Source organism: Pantherophis guttatus, chromosome 2 (genome assembly GCF_059756535.1).
Source record: "Pantherophis guttatus breed Tessera chromosome 2, ASM5975653v1, whole genome shotgun sequence".
NCBI lineage: Eukaryota > Metazoa > Chordata > Lepidosauria > Squamata > Colubridae > Pantherophis > Pantherophis guttatus.
The window spans coordinates 222,673,863-222,698,010 of NC_142064.1; the positions used below are offsets into that span (position 1 = coordinate 222,673,863).

At 38.3% G+C, this 24,148-nt stretch overlaps 1 protein-coding gene across 4 annotated transcripts in view; it reads left to right on the forward strand.

The window, feature by feature from the left end:
• COL7A1 (collagen type VII alpha 1 chain) overlaps nucleotides 1-22,378 on the forward strand; it is a 125,072-nt gene extending 102,694 nt beyond the window's left edge. For all 4 annotated transcript variants that reach the window (XM_034431483.3, XM_034431482.3, XM_087883725.1 and 1 more), the window contains exons 101-121: nucleotides 329-373; nucleotides 461-496; nucleotides 1,047-1,082; nucleotides 1,551-1,607; nucleotides 2,189-2,260; nucleotides 3,071-3,142; nucleotides 3,239-3,274; nucleotides 3,364-3,444; nucleotides 4,222-4,275; nucleotides 6,155-6,208; nucleotides 6,299-6,361; nucleotides 7,061-7,123; nucleotides 8,674-8,790; nucleotides 9,976-10,053; nucleotides 10,555-10,608; nucleotides 13,498-13,546; nucleotides 14,853-14,885; nucleotides 16,699-16,794; nucleotides 17,868-17,987; nucleotides 19,354-19,533; nucleotides 19,659-22,378. In XM_034431483.3, the coding sequence (XP_034287374.2) occupies nucleotides 329-373; nucleotides 461-496; nucleotides 1,047-1,082; nucleotides 1,551-1,607; nucleotides 2,189-2,260; nucleotides 3,071-3,142; nucleotides 3,239-3,274; nucleotides 3,364-3,444; nucleotides 4,222-4,275; nucleotides 6,155-6,208; nucleotides 6,299-6,361; nucleotides 7,061-7,123; nucleotides 8,674-8,790; nucleotides 9,976-10,053; nucleotides 10,555-10,608; nucleotides 13,498-13,546; nucleotides 14,853-14,885; nucleotides 16,699-16,794; nucleotides 17,868-17,987; nucleotides 19,354-19,533; nucleotides 19,659-19,693 (1,431 nt within the window). In that variant the 3' untranslated portion in view covers nucleotides 19,694-22,378. The remainder of the gene's footprint in view (nucleotides 1-328; nucleotides 374-460; nucleotides 497-1,046; nucleotides 1,083-1,550; nucleotides 1,608-2,188; nucleotides 2,261-3,070; nucleotides 3,143-3,238; nucleotides 3,275-3,363; nucleotides 3,445-4,221; nucleotides 4,276-6,154; nucleotides 6,209-6,298; nucleotides 6,362-7,060; nucleotides 7,124-8,673; nucleotides 8,791-9,975; nucleotides 10,054-10,554; nucleotides 10,609-13,497; nucleotides 13,547-14,852; nucleotides 14,886-16,698; nucleotides 16,795-17,867; nucleotides 17,988-19,353; nucleotides 19,534-19,658) is intronic.
• The last annotated feature ends 1,770 nt before the right edge of the window (nucleotides 22,379-24,148 follow it).

The following is a 24,148-nucleotide window of genomic DNA, read 5'->3' on the forward strand; positions in this document are numbered from 1 at the left end:
ATATCTGGCTTTTCCTCCTATTAAGGCAAAGAATTAGATATCTAGATTTTTGTGAACTAAGATTGATTAGAGATTCTACCTCCCAATATAATTTTGGACAAATTATATTATATTATTAAAATATTCAGAAGCCATTCTTCATAAAAGCATTTCTCTATTCAGAAAAGGACTGCAAAGTTTAATATAAGTGTTAGTGTGGCATTTTGGGATTTATCAGCTGGCTGAGTTTTATGGGAAATTGTCAGCTTTAACTTGATGCACAGTTGTCCCCCTCCCTGCCTCTGTTATTCTTTTGTTCTATGTCAATATTTTATTTGTCTTTCCTCAGGGTGAAGATGGGCGCCCAGGTCTGGAGGGAGATCGAGGGCCTGCTGTAAATATCTCATTCAATCTTCTTTCCTCTGTTTGTTTAGTTTTAAGCATAAGCATTTTGCATTTAAGCATTCTATTTTGTCTTTAGGGCCCTCCTGGAAACAGAGGGGAGAGAGGTGACAAAGTAAGTAAGAATGGGGTGGGACAGTTACTAGGAGGAATAGAATCTTCCTGCTCTGTCCTATTTCTAACACTGAAAAATAAAATCATTTTATTAATATAGTTCTAGCTTTGGAATGAGTGAAGAAGTAACTAAATTTCTGGCATTTCCTGTTGCCAAGCACCTGTTATGCTGCAAAACTGAATTCTGTCAAAAAACCTTTGGGGATAGACAAAGAACCAGCCTGTAAAATATCCATAATTCCAGTGTCCCCTTTCCCTTACATCACTTATCTAGTCCTCATAATAAATTGGCTCATTTATAAGCAAGCACCCAGGCCACAGTGAAATCAGATGAGTTTTCAAAATATCCCTATCAAAGTCTAACTCTGTAGATTCCTGGAAGCAAGGGCCTATTATCTAACTTTCTGCTGTGGAGTGCCATGCATTATAATTATTATCCTTAATATTAACCATCTGTATATTTATAATCTAACTGATCCAAGAGTGTTAGATCATTGACAATAATAAATTATGTAAATTAATTTATAATTATACTTTTTTTTTCCTCTTAGGGCGACATTGGGCTTATGGGGCTGAAAGGAGACAAAGTAAGTATCCCAGTTTTGGAAAGATTAAGTTGCATTAGCTGGTGATACCTAGGCAGTTGCAAAATAAACTTGCTTGGCAAGCCTTAGAAAATACATGAATGAATGAATAAACTCTTCAAAGCAAGCCAGCATCTATACCTGCATTATTTGAAGGAAGAAGGCATTCAAACTCAATCACGCACAGATTTTGCAGGCAAAAGTTGCAAGGTTGAGTCCTGGGTCTCTCCAGGTAGGACCAGCAGAAATTATGATATGAATCCCTGATCATTTCTTAGCTGTGAGATAATTGATTACTTTTCTCAGAATTGGTTTATGGGTTGGTTTTTGCCATGTTTCAAATAAAATATTTTATTATGGAACAGTTGATGTTTGCATTACAGAAAAATTGTATTAGTTCAGCGCAGAAATGGAAACTAAACAATTGGAGTATTTAGATCCTTCTTGATTGTTATATTTTCTCAATCATAGGGAGATACTGTCATTGTGGAAGGCCCAGCAGGTCTCCGAGGGAACAAAGGAGAACCAGTAAGTAATATGACACATAAAAGGTTTTAATTGGTTTTAAGGGTTAATTTTAAATTTTTTTAGATTTTGGTCTTTATTTTATATTGTGGCTTGTGTTTTATTGTTGTGAGTCCATTGTGAGATAGGGCGGCATATAAGCCGAATAAAATAAAATAAATAAATAAATAAATAAAAACTCTTAATTTCTGTTGCATTGCTTGCATCGCTCTTCTTTTTTTAAAAAAAATATATATATATTTTTATATACTTCTTAAAAATCAATCCAGATGCTCTTTCATAATAGTGCTTCTACTTTGTTTTTGATTCTCTTGTCAATGATTTTTTCCCCTTCCACTCAATTGTGTCTGATTCTGCCTAGACAAGTCCTTGCAGTTTTCTTGGCAAGCTTTTCCTAACGTGCTTTGCCATTGCTTTTTTTTTTTTTTTTGAGGGCTGAAAGAAAGTGACTGGCCCAAGGCTACCTATCTGGCTCAGTGCCCAAGGCAGGATTAGAACTCACAATCTCCCAGTGTTTATCCTGGAACCATAACCACTTTCATTAATTATTTAAAAAGTATTTTTTTTCTCTTGCATTTTTCTAGGGAGAACGTGGCCTAAAAGGAATGGAAGGGGAGAAGGGTGACAAAGGAGATCACGGAATCATTGGAGAGAAGGTACAGGGGCAGATCTTTGGGTTGCATTTATCACAATAGGCGAGGAATTTGGATTGTGCCAGGCAGGTAAAAGAGCAGACAAAGGCCCAAGTATTGATGTATCCTGCACAGATAAAGGAAGATGCTGGCTTATCAAAAGAGCTAAAATTCTTCCTAAAAATCCTGCACACTCTAGAGGCACTGAGGGCTAAAGGAACCAGTACCTGTATTAGAGTGCAGAAGATAGTTAGAGTGAAGGAAGTTGGTAAGGTCAGTGTGATCGCTGTACATCACCTGAAAGCATTCCAAATTGAAACTTTTCATCCTGCATTTTCAAATGCCATAGCTGAATTTTGTAACTTTTTTTCATTGGAGGGGGGGATCATGGTCAAAAGGCAAAATTAGATCTTTAGGCCTTTTCAAAGTTGACACCCACTCTCTGTAGCTCCCGACAGTTCTGTTGCTGCTGCAGAGTTTTCTGTTTGCTCGTTGTGTTTCTGAGTTATGAAAATCTGCATGTTGCCAGATATTTATCAAACTATATGAATACTGTATGTGTAGATCACTAGTGAAAAAGGCAGTCTCTATATTTAAGTGTATCTAGTCCATCCATCTACCAAAACAATAGGAACTTACTGGAATACAAGAGCACAAGTCAATAGAGAATCCACTGAAAGCATTATGTCAACTTTCATATGAAGGAGAACTCTGCTTACAGCATGGAATAATTATGAATACTTTCTTTTTTTTCTTGAGCACAGGATAGGCATTTATTTCTCTCTCTCTTGATCTGGCACTCATGTTTGTCTGTAATTTGCAATTTTAATTTAGGGAGTAAAGGGTGAACAAGGTGAGAAAGGATCCACAGGCTTCCCCGGTGCACGAGGACCCAGTGGGCAAAAGGTAAGAGATTATTTCTTCATTCATGGTTGCATGAATGGTTGGATGGTTTCATTTTCCTATCAGGTATTTATATACTGGCTGTTTTCCTTTACATAGGGAGAAATTGGTAAATCAGGAGAACCAGGAGAGCCGGTGAGTGCTTTTTACGTGTTGCAGTTTCTGCCTACAATTGTGCAGTTCCGTGTCAGAGAATCACAATGCCTTCATCTTTATTTCTCCAGGGTCAATCTGGGAAGGATGGTATTCCTGGAACCAGAGGGGAGAAAGGAGAAATGGGACCTATTGGAATGCGAGGCCCAAAGGTGCGATCTACCATGGTTATTTTTATCTTCTTATAAATTTAAGAGATTCCCTCTGGGTCATATGGTACTGATCTCTGTTACAAAGATTTGTGAAGCTGATGCAGGGAAGGTATCAAAAGAGAGGAGCACATTAGCTCAGAAAAGAGCTACTTATATGATGGAGTTAGAAGCTACACAAAAGCATTGGTGCCGTGGTTGTGCGGTGGTTAGAATGCAGTACTGCAGGCTATTTCTGCTGACTGCCAGCAGTTCGATTTTCACTGACTCAAGGTTGACTCAGCCTTCCATCTTTCCGAGGTTGGTAAAATGAGGACCCAGATTGTTGGGGGGCAATATGCTGATTCTGTTAAACCACTCAGAGAGGGCTGTAAAAGCACTATGAAGTAGTATATACTGTAAGTAATTGCTATCGCTATTAGGTTTAACTGCAAAAAGAGCAGCCTATCCCTTATATTGACAAGGAGGTTAGATCTCTGCATGCCAGTTTGCATCATATTTCATAGGAGATAAAAACTTGGACAGAGGTTCCAATCTTTTTAATCAGGCCTTTATCTTACCAATTTCTTATGGATTTCAGAGTATTGTTTTATTAATTGTCACAGTAGTTTTTGCTTTTTTAATGTTGCTTGTGTTATATTTGAGTAGGGGTTTTTGTTTCTTTGCTTTTCCTCTCTTCATGTTTTTAGAAAAAAAATTCTAAAAATAAGTACAATTAATAATTGGGGATGCGCATCAATGTTACATTTATTTGAGGTGCTCATTTTATATCTGTTACAGGGTGATCGAGGAATGAAAGGAGCCTGTGGCCAAGATGGAGATAAGGGTGAGAAGGTGATTGCCAGATTTACTCTTTGATTTCTTTGCATTATGAGACATTAAGTAAAAACTAAAAAGATTGCTTGGGGAAGAAGTAAAATACTTTGACAGACATTAAGGCAAAGAAGCAGAATTTTTTTTATAAAACAGAATGGTTCTTACATCTTATACACTGATAAAAGAAGCCACCAATAGTAGGGATTTAGAAAAGAAATGCATCTTTGCTTGAATATATCCTTGATGACCAAGATGCAAAGTATTACTTAGGACCACTTGGCCAAGAAAATTTGTGTATGCAAGAGGAGACTGGTATGAACATCTCTTCAGTGATTATTTTTCCAGCGGTGCTCTCTATGGGAAATTTCTGGCTATCATTGTATTTAGAACACACTGGCAAATGTGTGCAATGGAAGAATTCTGGGAACACATCGAGTGGCACTTATATATTGACCTTAGAATCATTTTTATGAACTCACATAAATTATAAGGCAATGTTGGGTCTGATAAACAAATATATGAAATGGCTCATAAACACTTCCTTGTTTGTTCAGTTAAGAGGAACTTGCAAAGCATTTCTTACATGCCAGTGAATATGAGTGTTGGGAAGAGAATTCAGTTACTAGGTTTTTTGACCGCACTGATATGAATAGAGACACAGAATAGAGTTATTTACTACAACTAGGCAGATAACAATAGACAAAGTTATAAATCAGGGTCTTTGCAAAGGCTGCTTGCCTGAATAATTCTGTTTGAAACTCAAGTACCAAGAGCATGGTTCAAATTCATTCCAGGAGTCAAATGAGGCAAATGGAATAGTCTGCCAGTCCAGTACTCAATGATTCAAGAGCAAGGAAACATAGGAACATAAGTCTTTAATTGGAATTCCAAACAACCAATGAAGACTGAAGACAAAGTAGCAACATAAATCTACCTGCAAACAGCTGGTTGTAATTACTCAGGCCTTGCCCTTTGCTTAGCAAAGAGCCTCATTGAGTACCCTTGTTCTACTCACTGATGTATGTGTCAAGACCCGGGGTTTGGGGGTTGTACCTCATCGTCCGATTGCTCCAGCTGATCAGGAGATGTCTGAAGTTGATCACCCTCAGATTAATCATGGTTTGATGATTCCTGAAGCTGACGATCTACAGACTCAGTTACAGCAATGTTGTTAGCATCAGAGTCAGATTTGGTCCCATGCCACAACTGTTCACAAGACACTCCTGATCACATATTTAAAGGATCTAATTTAATCTCAAAAGTAGAGACTAAAAGAAGGGAGTTGAATTATGTTGTTATTTATTTTACCTTACCTCTTTTGGATCCATCTTTCTGTCCCCAACTTCTGTTGAGCAAGGCTGACAGAAATATGCTTCAAATTATGAAACAAATCAGAGGCAAGGTGAGAGTTTATCTCCTCTTATTTATCTTCCTGATTTGTGGTCAAAATTGTTTCTATAAATAAATTGGGGCAGGGATATTTGGCTATATTGAATGCTATGCTGTCCACTTGCTTTTTGAGAAGATAACTTTTGTTTGTTTTTAAGGTGTATAATGATAATTTGGAATATTGTAAAAAAAAAAACATAATGGAAGATGAGAATTGAAAATATACAGCCCTCTGAAGAGAGAATTGAAATCAACAGTAAAAAATAAATATATTTTTTTCTTCCACCAGCTTCCCTCAGGATACATACAAGACTCTCCTTCTTAAGGGCAGAATTCTGGACATGTTTAGAATTCTGGACATTTTCATAATCTGTTCTGGGATAGATATATAATAACTTGGAGAATCTTTATCATAGCAAAGACCTTCACTAAGCCTATTGCAATATTGATGTCTACATTTTCTTTTGCCTTCTTCTTTCCAACTAAACATTTTTCCCTTCTGTTCTAGGGAGAGCCGGGATTACCAGGCCGAATGGGCCTTATTGGAAAAAAGGGTGATCCTGTAAGTATCTCAACTTTTTTTCTAATGGGGCAGTAGAGCTGCCCATATATTTGGACAGAAGAGCCTAAACCTTTTGTTTTGTTTTCCTAGGGAGAGATTGGCATGCCTGGGATACCAGGAATCCCTGGGAAGGAAGGCCTCATTGGTCCAAAGGTATAGAATAATGAATAGATGATATAATAACATAGTAAAAATACATCATAGAATACTATAGTGCAAAGCTGACTGGAAAATTCTGAGAATTGAAGTCTGCACTTCTTCACGTCGCCAAGGTTGAGAAACACTGATATAGAGTAATGAGCTTGTATGGGAAGAAAAGTAAATGCCAGCACCACAAACGAAATATACATAATTCTAAGGAGCTTAATGGCTGATGTCAAAGATGCTCATACTGTGGATTTGGGGGGAATAGAGGCAGCCCAGATTTGATGCACATACTTAGTATATACAAAGTGTCAGTAGATCAGTACTGAAGTATTGTTGGGGTGTGTGTGTGTTTCTGAATGACTTTTCTCACATCCCAGAGAGGCTTCCTTAGCACCTACAGTTCAGAGATTGGGGTTGCCTTGCAATATTGTTGTCTATGTAAGATTTTAACTTGGGGAGGAGTTGGGAATGGTGCTGTCTCCGTTTTGATTGGTTCAACCAATCACTAATAAATCAGCCTTTATGAATTTTTTTACCATGAAGTAAACTTTTTATTTTTTTTGCATATGTAAGATACATATACACATACTGACACATGCCTACATAAATACACATACACACACTGGGTGGGGGAGTGGAATATGACTACATGATTTACTTCTATACAGATCTCACCATTTATATATTTATTTATTTTCCCCATAGGGTGACAGAGGATTTGACGGCCAGAAAGGATCCAGAGGCGATCAGGGAGAAAAGGGGGAAAGGGTGTGCTATTCTTTCACTTAAGAGTAATGAAAAAACAAATTGATACAATAACATCTGTATATTTTAAAGATCTGAAATTCAGTGAAATGCCATGCTTTTAAAAGCTGTACTTATAGAGATAAATAGATATAGATGATATATCTAGATACGGGTATAGATAAATGAATAAATAAAATCCTTACTTTGGATGAATTCACCCATTTAATTTGCAGTCAAAGCAATAGAAATTCACCTATAAAAAAATAAATCTTTTGGTTTTCTACTTCAAATTGCCTAGATTTCAATCCCTTTGAGGGCCAGTTCTCACAATAGGAGAAATGCTTGTAACCAAACTTGTCCCAAAGCAAAACAGATGGAATTATTCTTCCTGCCCCAAAACATAGTAGTTGAAACCTCGATTTCATTATAATTAGGGCTTGTATTTAATACATAGCAGTTGCTGGAATTCTTTCATAATCATTTTATTAGTCTCAAAAACACATCTTCATATCAGAGTTATGTGTCTTTGAACTTTTACTTGCTCCAGTTGAAAGGTTCTAAAAAGCAGTTTAAATTAATTGTGCTGATAACATATCCTCTGAAACCTTGCAGTTTAATTTTCATAACATAATTAGTTTTCCAAAATTTTAAAATGGTCCACTTGTATGTTTATTCATCATTAGAGAAACATATGCAGAAACTGTTTTAACCCTATTCGTTGTGCAACCTCAGTTAAGAATATTACACGTTATAAGATTTCTGCTTTTGGGAAGATTGCCAGGACTTTACCTTTTAAAACAGATCTAGGCTTATGTGCATAATGAGGATAATATAATAAGTAATAGTAAAAGTATAAGTAACAGTAACAGTAAACCTGGTTTATTGAATTACACAGTAAAGGAGATAGCAATAGCACTTAGACTTATATACCGCTTTACAGTGCTTTACAGCCCTCTCTAAGTGGTTTACAGTCTCATCATATTGCCTCCAACAATCTGGGTCCTCATTTTACCCACCTTGGAAGGATGGAAGGCTGAGTCAATCTTGAGCCTTGTGAGATTTGAACTGCCAAATTGCAGGCAGCCGGCAATCAGTAGAAGTAGCCTGAAGTACTGCACTCTAACCACGGCACCACTGTGGCTCAATACCTCTCAAAGAAGTCATAAATGAGTATTTATATATATAATCCTTCTTACTGGATTCATAGAGATACTAAATTGAGATTACTTTTCCTTATGTATAGTCGTCTGCCGAAATCAGAAAAATTCAACAGGATTGACAAAAGCTAAAATTATCTTGAACAGTTGTCCTCAAATATTTTTTTGCAAAAATACGTTACAATAAAAAGAAAATTGTTGTTTTTAAATATTTAAAAACAATTTTAACAAGATTGAAATACTCCATTCTGCAAAAATTAATCAGATGTTCAAAAAGAAATTCTATTCTAATTCTATACAAACTCCTACATTCCAACCAAGTTAGCAGAATATTGATCCATGCAGAAGCAGGATAATTAAATTTCTTTGCAAGTGAAATCTCTATGTAAGAATTCTTCAAATCTCTATTGGTAGGGTACTCCAGGGATTATAGGTTCCCCAGGACCTGTAGGAAATGATGGACCCCCTGGGCCTCCTGGTCCACCTGGCAACATTGGCCCCAAAGGCCCAGAAGGAATTCAAGGGCAGAAAGTGAGTATTCACCATTGGACTATTTGATCGTTATTGTCAATACTCTAGGTCAAGGTTTCCCAACCTTGGCAACTTTAAGAGTGTGGACTTCAGCTTCTAGAATTCCCCAGCCAGAATGGCTGGTTGGGGAATTCTGGCACTTGAAGTCCATGCGTCTTAAAATTGCTAAGCTTGAGAATCGCTGTTATAGATTATCCTGTGCAGAATTGCCTGATATAAGATTTTGTGTCCTGGTGCTTCTTGTAATCAAATAATAAGCAAATATTGCATTTTAATCTCAACAAAAGAACAGGATGGCTGGACTGTGCTTTGTGTTTTCCTCTTTTTTTTTTTGGTCATTCCTTTCCATTTTAGGGGTGGGACATAATCCAACTAACATTCAAGTCCAACCTTTAGTAGCCTGCTCTATGCCAACCTTTAGTAGGAGGTAGATTCTTAGGCTCTTGGTTAATGATATCCTGGGCAAAGTGCAGCTCTTGACGTATAGGTGCTACATGGAAGACCATCAATGCTTGAGCCATTGCTCTCTGGATCAGATGAGGCTTCCAAGGGATCTTCAGGGGCAGCCTGCATAGGGTGGAGTCATGCAAATGGGAGATGATTGAGACGTGAGCAGCTGTATGAAGAGCCCCCCCCCCCAGTTTAGAACTGGTTATAACTGGTGCCACCAGATGTAACTGCAAAGCCATGTGAGTCACAGCTGTCATTTGCTCCTTGAACAGGTGCTGCTAATCCAGAGCACTTTGAATTTACGAATCATTTCTACACAAAGGCACATAACATACTAATCTCAGTTCTTTTTAAAAAGTAGCAGTCCCTAACTTTAAACCCATTTTTCTTAACTTATTTTCTTCTTTTCCATTTCTTCCAAGAAACAGAAACAAGGCAGATTGCTGTATTGAAAGCAATAAAACCTAAAATTAAACAAAACCATTAAGTGTCAAAAATAACCCAGAGACGGTTGGTATTATGATATATCATCACTAACATCATTAGCATTATTCAACATGAGTGGTTCACAATGGTTCAGGTTGATAAAATGTACCTCTTCAAAACACTGTTTCTGGGAAGGGAGGGAGGGAGAAAGTAAGGAAGGGCTAGAGGGGGTGTCTGGCCCTATGAAATGATTCCACTTTGAAGATCCTATGTGATGATATGATAGATGTGCTTGGTTTCCTCTTATAGGGTGAAAGAGGCCCTGCTGGTGAGAGAGTTGTAGGAGCTCCAGGACCACCAGGCACAACTGGAGAAAGAGGAGAACAGGTTTGTAAATACATTGTGAACTATCTTTACTTACCAGAATGCTTTCTCCCTCCCTCCCTCCCTCCCTCCCTATTTCAGAAATTAAGGGGGGTAGGAGCAAACTCTTAACTCAACAGCTAGTTGGATATACTTGAATATATTTCCAAATATGTCCTGGCTATGCTATAGTTTGACTGTTCTAAATAAATTGACCAGAAACTCTTAGGTTCACATATTCATTGATGGCCATCCAGTTTGACAGAAGATTTACTATGGTTGGGCATACTATTTAAACCTATTGTGATTTATGTAATAATTCATGGCTTAGCCTTTGGTGTGAAACCAGTCTAAATCGGAATGATGTCAAACTCATTTGCTTTTGTTGTTATCCAATTTTACTTATAAATCATACACACTTTTTAAATAAATGAAAATATGTATCTCAGATATTCTTCCAAATGAGCATATTTTTTCAGCTCCAAATGCTTTAATAACTTTGGTTATTTGTTTGCATGTTGACAGGGAAGTCCAGGACTTGATGGCTTAAGAGGAGAAAAAGGAGTATCTGGCATGACGGTGAGGGAAAAGGCCTTTCCAATACATTGGCCTGAGGACATTTGTTTATTGTTTTTGCCAGCTTTCTACCAGTGAATGAAACTGAAGCCTAGTAACATTCTGAATCAGAATCCTGAGACAGGATTGGGATTTGTGTATTCCTAAATTCGTTTTAGGTGGCTGCAGCAGCAGTTTTTTTTTTCCTTTACAAAAAATTACAATTAATTAAGCACTCTAGTTGATTGCTCACATTCCAGACTTTTATAAGTCTCTCTTTTGTATTTTGCTTTGACCTGGATGCTGCTTTGGAAGGTTTTGATGAAGAAAATGGAAAGGATTATTTCCCACATTTACAGTCAGGTCCAGAAATATTGGGACATCGACACAATTCTAACATCTTTGGCTCTATACACCACCACAGTGGAGTTGGAATGAAACAAATACAATGTGCGTTAACTGCAGACTGTCAGCTTTAATTTGAGGGTATGTACATCCAACTCAGGTGAACGGTGTAGGACTTACAGCAGTTTATATATGTGCCTCCCACTTGTTAAGGGACCAAAAGTAATGGGACAGAATAATAATCCTAAATCAAACTTTCCCTTCTTAATACTTGGTTGCAAATCCTTTGCAGTCAATCTCAGCCTGAATTCTGGAACGCATAGACATCACCAGACGCTGGGTTTCATCCCTGGTGATGCTCTGCCAGGCCTCTACTGCAACTGCCTTCAGTTCCTGCTTGTTCTTGGGGCATTTTCCCTTCAGTTTTGTCTTCAGCAAGTGAAATGCATGCTCAATGGGATTCAGGTCAGGTGATTGACTTGGCCATTGCATAACATTCCACTTCTGTCCCTTCAAAAACTCTTTGGTTGCTTTTGCAGTGTGCTTTGGGTCATTGTCCATCTACACTGTGAAGCGCCGTCCAATGAGTTCTGCAGCATTTGGCTGAATGTGAGCAGATAATATTGCCCGAAACACTTCAGAATTCATCCTGCTGCTTTTGTCAGAAGTCACATCATCAATAAATACAAGAGAACCAGTTCCATTGGCAGCCATACATGCCCACGCCATGACACTACCACCAGCATGCTTCACTGATGAGGTGGTATGCTTAGGATCATGAGCAATTCCTTCCCTTCTCCATACTCTTCTCTTCCCATCACTCTGGTACAAGTTGATCTTGGTCTCATCTGTTCATAGGATCTTGTTCCAGAACTGTGAAGGCTTTGTTAGATGTTGTTTGGCAAACTCTAATCTGGCCTTCCTGTTTTTGAAGCTCACCAATGGTTTACATCTTGTGGTGAACCCTCTGTATTCACTCTGGTGAAGTCTTCTCTTGATTGTTGACTTTGACACACATACACCTACCTCCTGGAGAGTGTTCTTGATCTGGCCAACTGTTGTGAAGGGTGTTTTCTTCACTAGGGAAAGAATTCTTCGGTCATCCACCACACTTGTTTTCCGTGGTCTCCCAGGTCTTTTGGTGTTGCTGAGCTCACCGGTGCATTCCTTCTTTTTGAGAATGTTTCAAACAGTTGTTTTGGCCACGCCTAATGTTCTTGCTATCTCTCTGATGGGTTTGTTTTGTTTCTTCAGCCTAATGATGGCTTGCTTCACTGATAGTGACAGCTCTTTGGATCTCATCTTGAGAGTTGACAGCAACAGATTCCAAATGCAAATAGCACACTTGAAATGAACTCTGGGCCTTTTATCTGCACATTGTAATTGGGGTAATGAGGGAATATCACACACCTGGCCATGGAACAGCTGAGAAGCCAATTGTCCCATTACTTTTGGTCCCTTAACAAGTGGGAGGCACATATGCAAACTGCTGTAAGTCCTACACCGTTCACCTGAGTTGGATGTACATACCCTCAAATTAAAGCTGACAGTCTGCAGTTAATGCACATTGTGTTTGTTTCATTCCAACTCCATTGTGGTGGTGTATAGAGCCAAAGATGTTAGAATTGTGTTGATGTCCCAATATTTCTGGACCTGACTGTATAGGAGGCCTAGACACAGTGCTGGCTTGAGAGCAGACCTTGCCCTTTGAAATACCTTCTCCTTGAGATTCAGCAGACCCCTACCCTCCTCTCCTTCTAGAAAGCATTAAAGACCTGGTTCTTCCCACAAGCTTTGTGGTACAGTGAGACTGGAGCTTAGTAAAGTTGTATATTGACGGGGGGGGAGTATTGTTTAGGGCAGGGGTGTCAAACTCGATTTCATTGAGGGCCGCATCAGGGTTGTGTTTGACCTCGATGGGCTGGAGGGGGTGTCCGGTGGCGTGGCCAACTCGACATCACTCAAGGCTCCGTTTTTGGCCACAACGGCCTCCTGCAGCCCTCTGCCAGCGAAAATGGAGCTCAGGGAGGCCACACACTGTCACGGCCAAAAACAGAGCCTAGGCAGGCTGTGCGTGTCCTCCCTGAGCTCCATTTTTGTTGGCAGAGGTCTGCAGGAGGCCATCGCGGTTGAAAACGGAGCCCTCATGAGCTCCGTTTTCACTGGCAGAGGCACCGCGGGTTGGTCCTTCGCTGTTTACAGGGGGGGCGGCCTGCGCGCCACATCTAAGTACTCCAGTGGCCGGATCTGGCTCCTGGGCCTTGAGTTTGACACCCCTGGTTTAGGGGGACAGTGGGAGTTTTTATTATTTTTTAATGATTTTTTTAAAGTTTTGTTGCTATTTCTAAGCTTCCTGGGTAATGGTGCATAATATAAATGTAGTAGATAAATAGTCATAAAGTAAAGTAATATTAGACTATAAGTCTAATAAATAAGTACAATATTATTGCTTTATAATTAACTGCTGAGAGTCCATTTGGATTGTGGGCGGGATATCTGCACTCAATAAATGAATGAATGAATGAAGAGCAATTAATTCAGTATTATTTGCTTTGTGCTTTTTTGCAGGAAGAAGAAGTCCGCCAATTTGTCAGGCAAGAGATGAGTCAACATTGTGGTAAGGCCTCCGCTAAGGCTAATTGGACCCTTCAGCCCTGCCATTTTCCCTCTAGATTCTTCATATCCATATTCTCATTTTCTTGTAAACAATTCAATCAGGGGTGAAATCCAGCAGGTTCTGACAGGTTCTGGAGAACCGGTAGTGGAAATTTTGAGTAGTTCAGAGAACCAGTAAATGCCACGTCTGGCTGGTCCCAGAGTGGGATGGGAATGGATATTCTGCCACGCCCACCAAGCCACACCATACTGCACCCACCAAGCCACGCCCACAGAACCGGTAGTAAAGAAATTTGGATTTCACCACTTAATTCAACTCATAGCTGCCCTGGATGGTGCTAAAGCATGTTTATTCAATGGAACGGCTATGCTTGGTGCTTTTCATATGCTCTGTTTAGGAGTATGCTATTTGATCCAAATCACTCAGTAGGTTAGAAATCTGGGGTTAGGATCTATTTCATCTTTTTTTAACTGGATGTGTGCTTACTGGGGAAATTGCAGATATGTTTGCAGCAGTGGGGAGGATTTTAGATGTTACACTGTTTACTCCAGGGCTTTTCAAAGTACTGTCCCATTGGTAGAGGTTTCTGAGGAAAAAAATACCTGCTATTTCTGCATTGTTTGTCATACAAGAAGCTGCTAGAGACAATTTTCCTAGGGAAAATAGTTTGGGAAGTCAAACATGAAGTTTTTCGCAGGACGAATAATGTTTGTAATGAAAAATCCTCAAACTGTAACTTGTAAGAAAGTACTGTTGAGGCTGATACTTGTGTGAACTTTATTCAGGAACAAACATAATGATAGGAAAATCTAGGTTACTAAAATCTATCTATAGCTAAGTTCTTTTTGTGTGCCCCAACCATTATGGAGAAAGAACAAATTATTGAGAACCTGAACTGCACAAATCAAAGTCAAAAGAAACCACGACATGAACTGAAAAACTACTGACAGCCCTAATTGCGTCAGTCTAACCTAGTGTTTCTTAACGTCAACAACTTTAAGATGTGTGGACTTCAACTCCCAGAATTCCTCAGCCAACATGAAGTTGAAGTCCACATATCTTAAAGTTGCTAGCATTGAGAAACATTGATCTAAGCAATAGGATGCAAGTTGGACCTGAAAGAAGATATCAGGACATCTACTGTATCGTCCTGGTTATAAAAAGTTGGGGCATTAAAATTCCTCTGAAAAAAATAGTGACCCTTATCCCCCACCTAAAATTGTATTTCTGTTTTAAAACTGCCGGACAGTCTTATCCCAAAATGAGTGTCCTGGTGAATCGATTGTTTCTTTGTTTTTCATTTCAGCTTGTGGAAGCCAGTTCTCTGTTTCTGAACGGCGTAAGTATTTTCTAATTGTCTTCCTTTCTGTAGTTCTTGTAATCTGAGACATTAATAAAGAGGTGTTCAATATATCACTCCCAAATATACCAGATATGTGAAACATTTCAGGAATACAGATTCAACCGAATGAGACGAGGAAGTAAACATTCTCTGGATGGATGGCTTTCTTTCTGTATCATAGCTATGCTATTGAGTCCTGGCATCTAACCCATTCTGATTTCTTTCTTTCATTTGAGCAAATCATATTTGTCTAGAAAAAGGTTCCATCCTGCCTTTGATATTTACTATTTATTTATTTATTTGTTTGTTTGTTTGTTTAGCTGTTTTAAAGCTCTCATTCAGCATGACCACAATATCATGAAGCGTTCAGGCAAACTGATTTTAGAAAGAGGACCTGGAAACTGAATGATATGTTTTCAAGATTAAAATAGATGTTTGCGAGACCTTTCTCTCTACCACACATCTGAAAAGTATTATGATTATTGTGAGTGAAATAGAAGAGTAGGAATGCCACTTTACCCTGCCCTCTAACCTACCATGGCATTCGTGCACGTAAAAGACAACAGTAGGTAGTAGTAATTAAGGGAAGGTTACAACTGAAAGAAGGTTAAGTAACCATCCTACCTTTGCTACTTTTTTGCTTTGGGTTTTAGATCTTCTTGCTAACTCTGCTTTTTCAGTGCTCCACAAAGATTCAGATTTCCATTTCCAAGTCTTTTACTTTAGACTTAGTTTGGTGACAAAAGAATTGAAATTCATAATTTTGTAGTTTGAAATACAACATTGCATCTGGGGAATTACAGTAATTATCAGACTAGAAAAATTGGCAACCAATCTCTGGGGGAAGGGAGGGGGGAGGGAGGAAAGAAGGAAGGAAGGAAGGAAGAGAGGAAGGGAGGGAGGGAGGGAGGGAAACGGGTGCATGAGAAATGCATGCAGCAAGCAGAAGAAAAAATAACTCCGTAGACGTTCAGGTCTCTAACAGCACAGATGGCTTAGAAAGCAGAGGGAGCTTATCTATTGTATAGGAAGATGTGAACTGTTTACAAATATTTACCACCTATGATTATGCATGAAATCAGTATTCTTTCAATCAGTAATGACAACAGAGGCAAACTTTGGAGAATAAGTGTGTTGTGCTTATTTGTTTCACTAACTTTAAATTTTAAAGTTTAAAACATTCCAATTGTACTAACCAAGAGGCCTGCATTGTGCATTAGTGTAGTGTTTTTAGCCACTCAGATTTGCCTGCATCCAATATTTTTCCATTCAAAGACAGGTAGCTTAAAATTCATCCATAAAGACTGTTCCGATATCCAGGATATGATTTTTTGTATTACTGATTACATCAGCTTTATTTGAGAACTCTCTCCTCTCTACATACATAATTATTGCTCACTTTTACTTGTCCCAGCTTCTGCCAACCTAGCAGTTTGAAAGCATGTAAAAAATGCAAGTAGAAAAATAGGGACCACCTTTGGTGGGAATGTAACAGCATTCCATGTGCCTTTGGTGTTTAGTCATGCTGGCCACATGACCACGGAGATGTCTTCGGACAGCACTGGCTCTTCGGCTTTGAAACAGACTCAAGACCCCCTAGAGTTGGGAACGACTAGCACATATGTGTGAGGGGAACCTTTACCTTTACTTAACTTTTATAGAAAAGTTCAAAAGGAGATATGTTTTCTGAGGGTTCTTGAACTTTGGCTGGAATCTTCTTCTCTTGAGGTGGGGAGGTCAAATATGTGCCAATTATTTTTATGGCAGTTATGTGCCTATTTAGGTTTGCATTGTGGCTTCTCCTTCCCAGGTAATCTCCCCAATGATCCATCCACCCACCCATACCCATCTGTTAAAGGTCAAATAATCCCTGTGCTTAAGCTGTCTCATGCTGAGGAAGAGGAAGGTGAGTTTTGTTTCTTAGTATTTTTTCCTTTTTTTTCCTTGAACACATTGTACGCTTCTTGATGTTATTATGCATAAAATAATAATTGCTGTCACACTTTCCTTGCAAGAATTAAGTATTTTCACCTTTCCTTTCAGTCCACTTAGGAATTCCAAAGTAAGGTGTACTTTGCAAGCCAGGCGTTATCAATTTGACAATCTATTTTTCTGTTGGAAACAAGAGGCAGGGTATGATTAGCTTTGTTTTACTTGGAACAAAATAAGGACCCAGATTGTTGGAGACACAATGTTGACTCTGTAAACCACTTGGAGAGTGCTATAAAGCACTATGAAACATTGTACAAGTCTAAGTGCTATTGCTATAATAACTTATGAAAAGGAAGGGGGATTGCATAAACTATTCTATAGGTAAAAGCAGTGGTGGGATTCAGCTGGTTCTGTCCAGTTTGGGTGAACCGGTAGTGACGACTGCGGGAGGCTCTGCCCACCCGCCCGGATGTAATGTGCGAGCAAAGAGCATGTGCGGAAGGCTGTGCGCATGTGCAGAGGAGGCCTGTGTGCTCACATTTGCGAACTGGTAGGGAAGGTAAGTGAATCCCAACTCTGGATAAAAGCAAGGGGAAATAATAAGTTGTGGTAATGTAATATTGCTCAATTCATTTCTTTAGTAATGAGTAATTTAGTAATGCAACAGATAAAATATAACAAATAATATGTCAAATGCAATAATATAAAATCAAAAAGAAACATAAAAATGCAGAAAAAAATAGCCATCAAGCTAATTGACATTCATAATTTATAGTGCCCTGGAATCATCTGGAAGCACCTTTGAAAATCACTCAGAAGCTGTGGCTGGTTCATAATACAGTAGAATGGGCAATACTGAAAATTTCAATTGGCTTGATGCTTATTTTTTCTGAATTTTTATGTTTCTTTTTGATGTTATATTATTGTATTTGACATATTATTTGTGAGTGGGCCCTATCTCATGGACTCAATATATTTGTTGTTCCTTCTTTCTCATCAAGTCTTCCTCACCTGAGATTTTTTGAATCAGCCATCTCTGTTTTTTAGGGAGCCAGGAACGAAACATATTGAAAGCGAGCAGGCCTGAGTATGAGTATATCTACACAGAGGAAGACTATGAAGAGGGCCTGGTAGCAGATGGAACGGAGAGTCCTATGTTGAGGGATGGTAAGTTACATCAGTCTCTGATGTGTTTGAAGGATTGGCGCATGCCTGTGGTTTTCTCTGTTGATAGTGAAAGGTTGGAATCCTTTTGAAACTTGTGGAAGTGATTAATAAAAGTGCAATCATTCATAGACTACTTGGTAACCTCTATGAAATAAGTAATGGCTTTAAATCTACCCTATCTTGTTGGCCTTGGCTGAATTTGAAAAAGATAAGCAGATCAAATATGGGACACATCAAACACTTTAGGCCAGGGGTGTCAAACCTGATCGCATCATGGGCAGTATCATATCGCGACATTTTTTGCCTTTGCAGAGCCAATTTGATATAAATCAAATTAAAAAAAAAAAAAAGTTGGGTGTGGCCTCTGTAGGCCGTATCCAACCCACTGGCTACCAGTTTGACAGGCCTGCTTTAGGCATTCTAGTTTAGATTGGAAGAAGTTCAAAACAATCCCATGGATGGGCAATGAAAAACCATGTCCATAATGTTACAAAGAAAATTAGATGGATGCTTCCATGTGGTTAAAAGGAGTGATACTCAATCAGGGTTTTTACACAAAGGATAATTTTGTTATAAGCTATTCCTTTTACATATTAGGTAATTATTTTACAATATTTTTAGATTATCTCAATTGCAAAACTCGAAGTGGTTTTCAACAAAAGCAGGAAAACAAAATAACAAGAATATTTCTTCTTCTTTTTTAAAATGTAAACATAAATAGTAAAACAAGTGCCCACCTTCAGTCATTTAGGACCAAAGGCATAAGAGGATGAATGCATTTTCTGCATTATAATACTGTATGCAAATTGGGAGGGGCCCTTGCTTATCTCTGGGGAAAGCCTGGAGCCAATTATGAGAAGGGCTATGGTTTAACCCAAGTCCTATATACACTAGCTGGCAATCTTGGATATATATTTTTTGAAGTAATAACAAGCTGGTGATGTGGTCTACTTACTGGAACTTAAATTCTGTATTGGTGCCATTAGAAGCAATTCCCCATTACCAGTAAATTTATTAAACTGTATAGTTTCTTTCTTGAGAAGGAAAATGTAGATAATATGTGAAGCCAGTCCTAAACTGGGATGGCTATAGTTTATTAACTTTAGACTTCTACTGCTCAGTGTTGGTCTTTAGGCTGAAATAGCTGGTGTATATAAAGTATAACTGGGTGTAACTACCAGCACTCTTTCTTCTTTCCAACATATTCTTGTAATATCTGACAGTAAAATTCTATCTAGAGCATTAGAGAGAATGGGCCACATTTCTGCTGAATTGCAGCTAAGTGTAATGCCTAAAGTAGCATTGTTGCATCTTAGATAAACTAATGCCTTGGCCTGTTGCATCCTCACTGTTATTTTTTTCCCAGCTGACCTGTGCACCTTGCCTCTGGAAGAAGGCGGATGCAGCAAATTAACCCTAAAATGGTACTATAACCAGAGAGTATTGGAATGTCGGCCCTTTATCTACAGTGGCTGTGGAGGAAATTCCAACCGCTTCAGCTCCAAAGAGGACTGTGAGCTTTACTGCAAGCCCCAGGCAGATACAGGTAGGAGCTGTTGACAGAGTATCCCATGAAGTGCCTTCACCTTCACACCTTTAATAGTTCTGAATATTGTAGTTTTCCATGATGTTTCACCATCTCTCTCTCTCTCTCTCTCTTTCTTTTGGCAGTTAATAGCACAGTGGATAGAAACAAAACAGTATAAATGCTGAAGTGAGTTTGGAGAACTAATGTACTGAAGAAGAGTTGCAGCCGTTTGGACTCCCTGCCATTCTTATCATGCATAAGGTCTTAGGTATACATCTGGCAGTGACCTGTGACTTGAGAATCACCTTGCTGCCATTTGTACTGCCTGTAACACAGCTGCTTGTGGGTGCATATGTCCATAGGAGTGTGTGTGTATGTACGCGTAGATTGTTTGTGTGTGGGCTGCTTCAGCTGGAGCAGAGAAATGGTGCTATTCTTCTTTTTTTTTTTAAATAGTAGCTTTGTTGCTCTTGATTTATTATTTTTTTAAATTAAGGTGCTTTTTTAATCAAATGGGAAATATATGCATACCATCTATTATGTATAATGTAAAGAAGAGACATATTTTTTAATTAGAGTTCTTTAACTTATTTGATACTGGTTAACTAATGACACGTGGAATGTATTGTGGCCTGACCAAGTTCTGATTCTGCCTGCAACTTGCAGGGTTATAGATCTATATATTATTCCTCTAGGAGTAGATTAATAAGAAGCCAACTAGACAGTATCACCCAGGCTAATCCTGAGAGGCTAAAATGTCTTTCCAGTCATAAAAATACAAAAGTCTTCTGATTCACAGGCAGTGCTAGAGTTCTTTCCATAAATTGATTTCATTATGAGCAGAAGTTATTAAGGAACACTCCCCTAAACTTTTTTTCATAACTTGTGACTTTTTATTGTTAATAAATAAAGTTTTGGGAATGCCAGTTTTTTTCTGAGCCTGAGATGTCAAAAATAAAATTGTCACACAATGGAATATCTTTTCCCAAAGCATTTTCTTTTCCCTGCCATCAGTTTTCCAAGGCCTTTAGAGTACTAGAATCCCTTAATCTCTTTCAACTCTTGAACAAAATAATGTCAGCTGGTTGGATTTAGTTCTGAATTGCTTTGTGCCCAAACTTCATGGATTAAAATAGTGGCACGGCTGGCAAAATTCAAAGTTGCAAAGATTCATATATTTTGTATTGTGAAAAATAACTGAAAAATTAAATTTGAATATTGAAAAAAATTCATTGTCCATTTCCAGGAGCAGTAGAAGTTCAACTTTATGACTAAGAATTGTTGCCTGCTGTGAATGTGCCTAATACTTTATTATATTAATTGAAGCTAAGGTAGATCATCATATCCATTGATAAAGAATGCCATATGCCTTAGAGAATATTATTTTTAATGTCTTTTGAAATACTTGGAGCTCTAGGACAACTAGAGGTATTCTATATATGGCTGCACTATATAGTTTTAAAAAAGCATTATTGTTTTCCATTTTTTTCCTTACAATTGAACTTACTTTGAATTGCCACTATTTATAGATAGTCCTTGACTTACGACCACAATTGAATCCAGAATTACTGTTAAGTGAGACATCTGTTAAGTGAATTTTGCCTCATTTTACAACCTCTCTTGCCACAGTTGTTAAGTGAATAACTGCAGTTGTTAAGTTAGTAACATGGTTGTTAATTGAATCTGACTTCCCCATTGACTTGTTTGACAGAAGGTCACAAAAGGGGATCACATGATCCCAGGACACTGTGACAGTCATAAATATGAGGCAGTTGCCAAGCATCTGAATTTTGATCACATGACCATGTGGATGTCGCAAAAGTTGTAACTGAAAAATATTCACGTCACTTTTTCCAGTGCCGTTGTAACTTTGAACTATAACTAAACAAGGTGTTGTAAGTTGAGGACTACCTGTAGTTTATTGCTTCTTTTCCCTCTTTTCAGGGCCACTTGTAGACATTTGGTGCCCTAGGAAAAGTTCTATTCTGGCTCCCCCTAAGGTCTGGATCATCTTCTGGTTGTTAGGAATTTCAAAAGGGCACCCTCTTGCTTCTTTCTTTCTTTAGATTTTCAAGCCCCTTATGATTTTCAGCCCCAGACAATTTTTTTCTTTCCTTAGGCATTGATATCTTATTTACACTGCAGAACTATATTTAATCCTCAAGCAAACACGGTGACTCACAATGTGAGCGGTTACCACTTTTAAACTTTTTTATTTTGTTTTTTTAGAAGTCTTTTCAATTTTGGTGCCTCCTAAAATTTGATGCCTCTAGGACAATACCTACTCAGCCTTAACCTAGAGCCACTCCTCCTTCTTTGGAAAGGCATGAACATGTGGATTTTATCTTGAAGTGACAAAGAGTGTTTCTATGGATTTCAGCATAGATTTCTGCATAGATTTCTGTTGTTTCAGAAATGTTCTGTAGAACCTCATCCACCATCCTGAATGTCATCAGGACCACATCAGAAGGGTAATTCATTTAGCCTCTTGCAAAACTGGTCTTTCACCTATGGTACCTTAAAGATTAAACATCAGTTATCTACTCATCCACATTGTTAAAATGCAGCAATTCTACCCCAAATGTGGATGATAAGTCCAAGTAAACTACAATAAACTAACATGGGTCATGTCTATTTTCTTCTCACCAATAAGCTTAAAAAAGCAAAAAATGTTGGCCAAAGAGAGCAACCTTGGTGTACGTATATATGGTGCTATAGCTATTTATCACTGTTGTATTTTCAAAATATTGAATGTACATATCACTGCAGAATTTTTCTCTGCTATATGTAAGATTCTTCTATTAATGATATTATGGTGCAAAAGTCTGAATGTGCTAATCAAATAAAAGTATACAGTACCTCATTCTTTCAAGTGTGTTTATTGACTTTGTTAGGCCCATCACAGATATTTTCCCCTACCTCTCAGCCCACACATCAGACTGCAGTGTTTGATCTGTAGCCTTTGGTCTGAAGAAGCTGCAGAATGCTTTTTCTGTGGTCCCACCATCCATATTTCCCAATACTGAAAGTGGGCATACTTTAGTGGAATACCTACGGGATGGTTTTACTAACATCAGTGCAATACCTGAAGTCTGATAGCTATAAAATGGACATATTTCTACATTCATTACATTTGAAACTTTAGGTGACCTGTATAGTTGTCCCTTGTTCTTTTATTTTTTTATTTTGAGCTTTTTTTAAAAAAAGTACAAGAATACAAAAAATAACCAGTACAAAAGGGCTGTGAAATACTAAAAATGATAGTTTTAGCCCTCAAGTTATCAGATTGGGGAAGACTGCAGTATATAGCCAAATTCGATTCACTATCTCCTGTTGGGTACAGAATCAGCCTTCCATCCTTACTGATTAGATTCTGGAATTTCAGGTGAAAAGAGGCTATATCAGAAAAGCAACTTTAAAAGTGTCATCAATCCAACCAATTGCATTGTAATGGGAATTGGATTTAATTCTTTCCCTTGAGCAACTGGTCATGCTCTCTAAAGATACTCAGCTGCGGAAATAATACCATATACGCTCTTGTAAAGAAGTAAGAATTGTCACCTCCTTTTACTGAACCCTGATTCCAATGTTTTAAGTACTTTGAGATAACAGTGGCTGGCAGTTTGGTGCAAAGTACACAGAGCATTTACATTGTGTGCTTAAAGGACACGGTAAGAAAAGGCTCTACTTAAAGTTACTGGGATTCCTCATAGGGTTGACCATGTTCTTCGAGGACAACTTAAGATATGGTAGGTGTCTTTTTCTTGGGGTATATTCCTCTTAATGTCAAACAGCAGTGGTGGAGGGAGTGTTTGCAAGGGTTGCCAATCAGTTTCTTTACTTTCCACAAGAACAATTGGCCACCACAAGGAATTATCATTACCATGTCATTTAATACTAATAATAAAACAGCAACTATAATAAATGTTGAACCTATCCATTAGTGAATGCATCATAATTATTCAGAAAGCAAATGCTGAAATAAGTTTTGTATGATACAGGCAATTATCGTGCTGGCTAGATGAGCATTTTCACAGCATACTAACCATATGTTTTCAGCAGTTGTACTGGTACTGAGAATTTACTGAACTAGTTTAGAAAAAAATATGGAGTGCATCTTTTAATTCCTTCAACTGACAATACCCTTTTGTCTGATCAGACAAAAAGGAACTGCAGCAATTCTTTTAGGTTGCCCTTAAGCTTAGCACAAGAAAAAAAAACATCTTAATGAATATGCTAAACATAAGAAGGTTTGATGTAATGCAGGTGTGTCTGACCTGCGGTCCATAGGCCACATGCGGCCCCGAATGGGTAATGTGGTCCAAGATTGTAAACTTTTAACTTTGTTATGTGATTTTTGGCAATAGTTACTATATTACACATTTTGTATAAGGCTCAAAAGTATTCCTCTTCACTCAAGGCAGCCCAGGCAAGACAAAAGGTTGGACATGATAGTGAAGTGATTAAGGCAACAGGCTAGTAATCAAGAGATTGAGTTCTAGTCCCACCTTAAGCACAAAGTCAGTTAGGTGACTGGGCCAGTCACTCTAGGAAGCAGGCAATGGCAAACTATGTCCAAAATCTTGCCAAGAAAACTACAAGGACTACACCAGGTAGTGACCAGGCAACAACG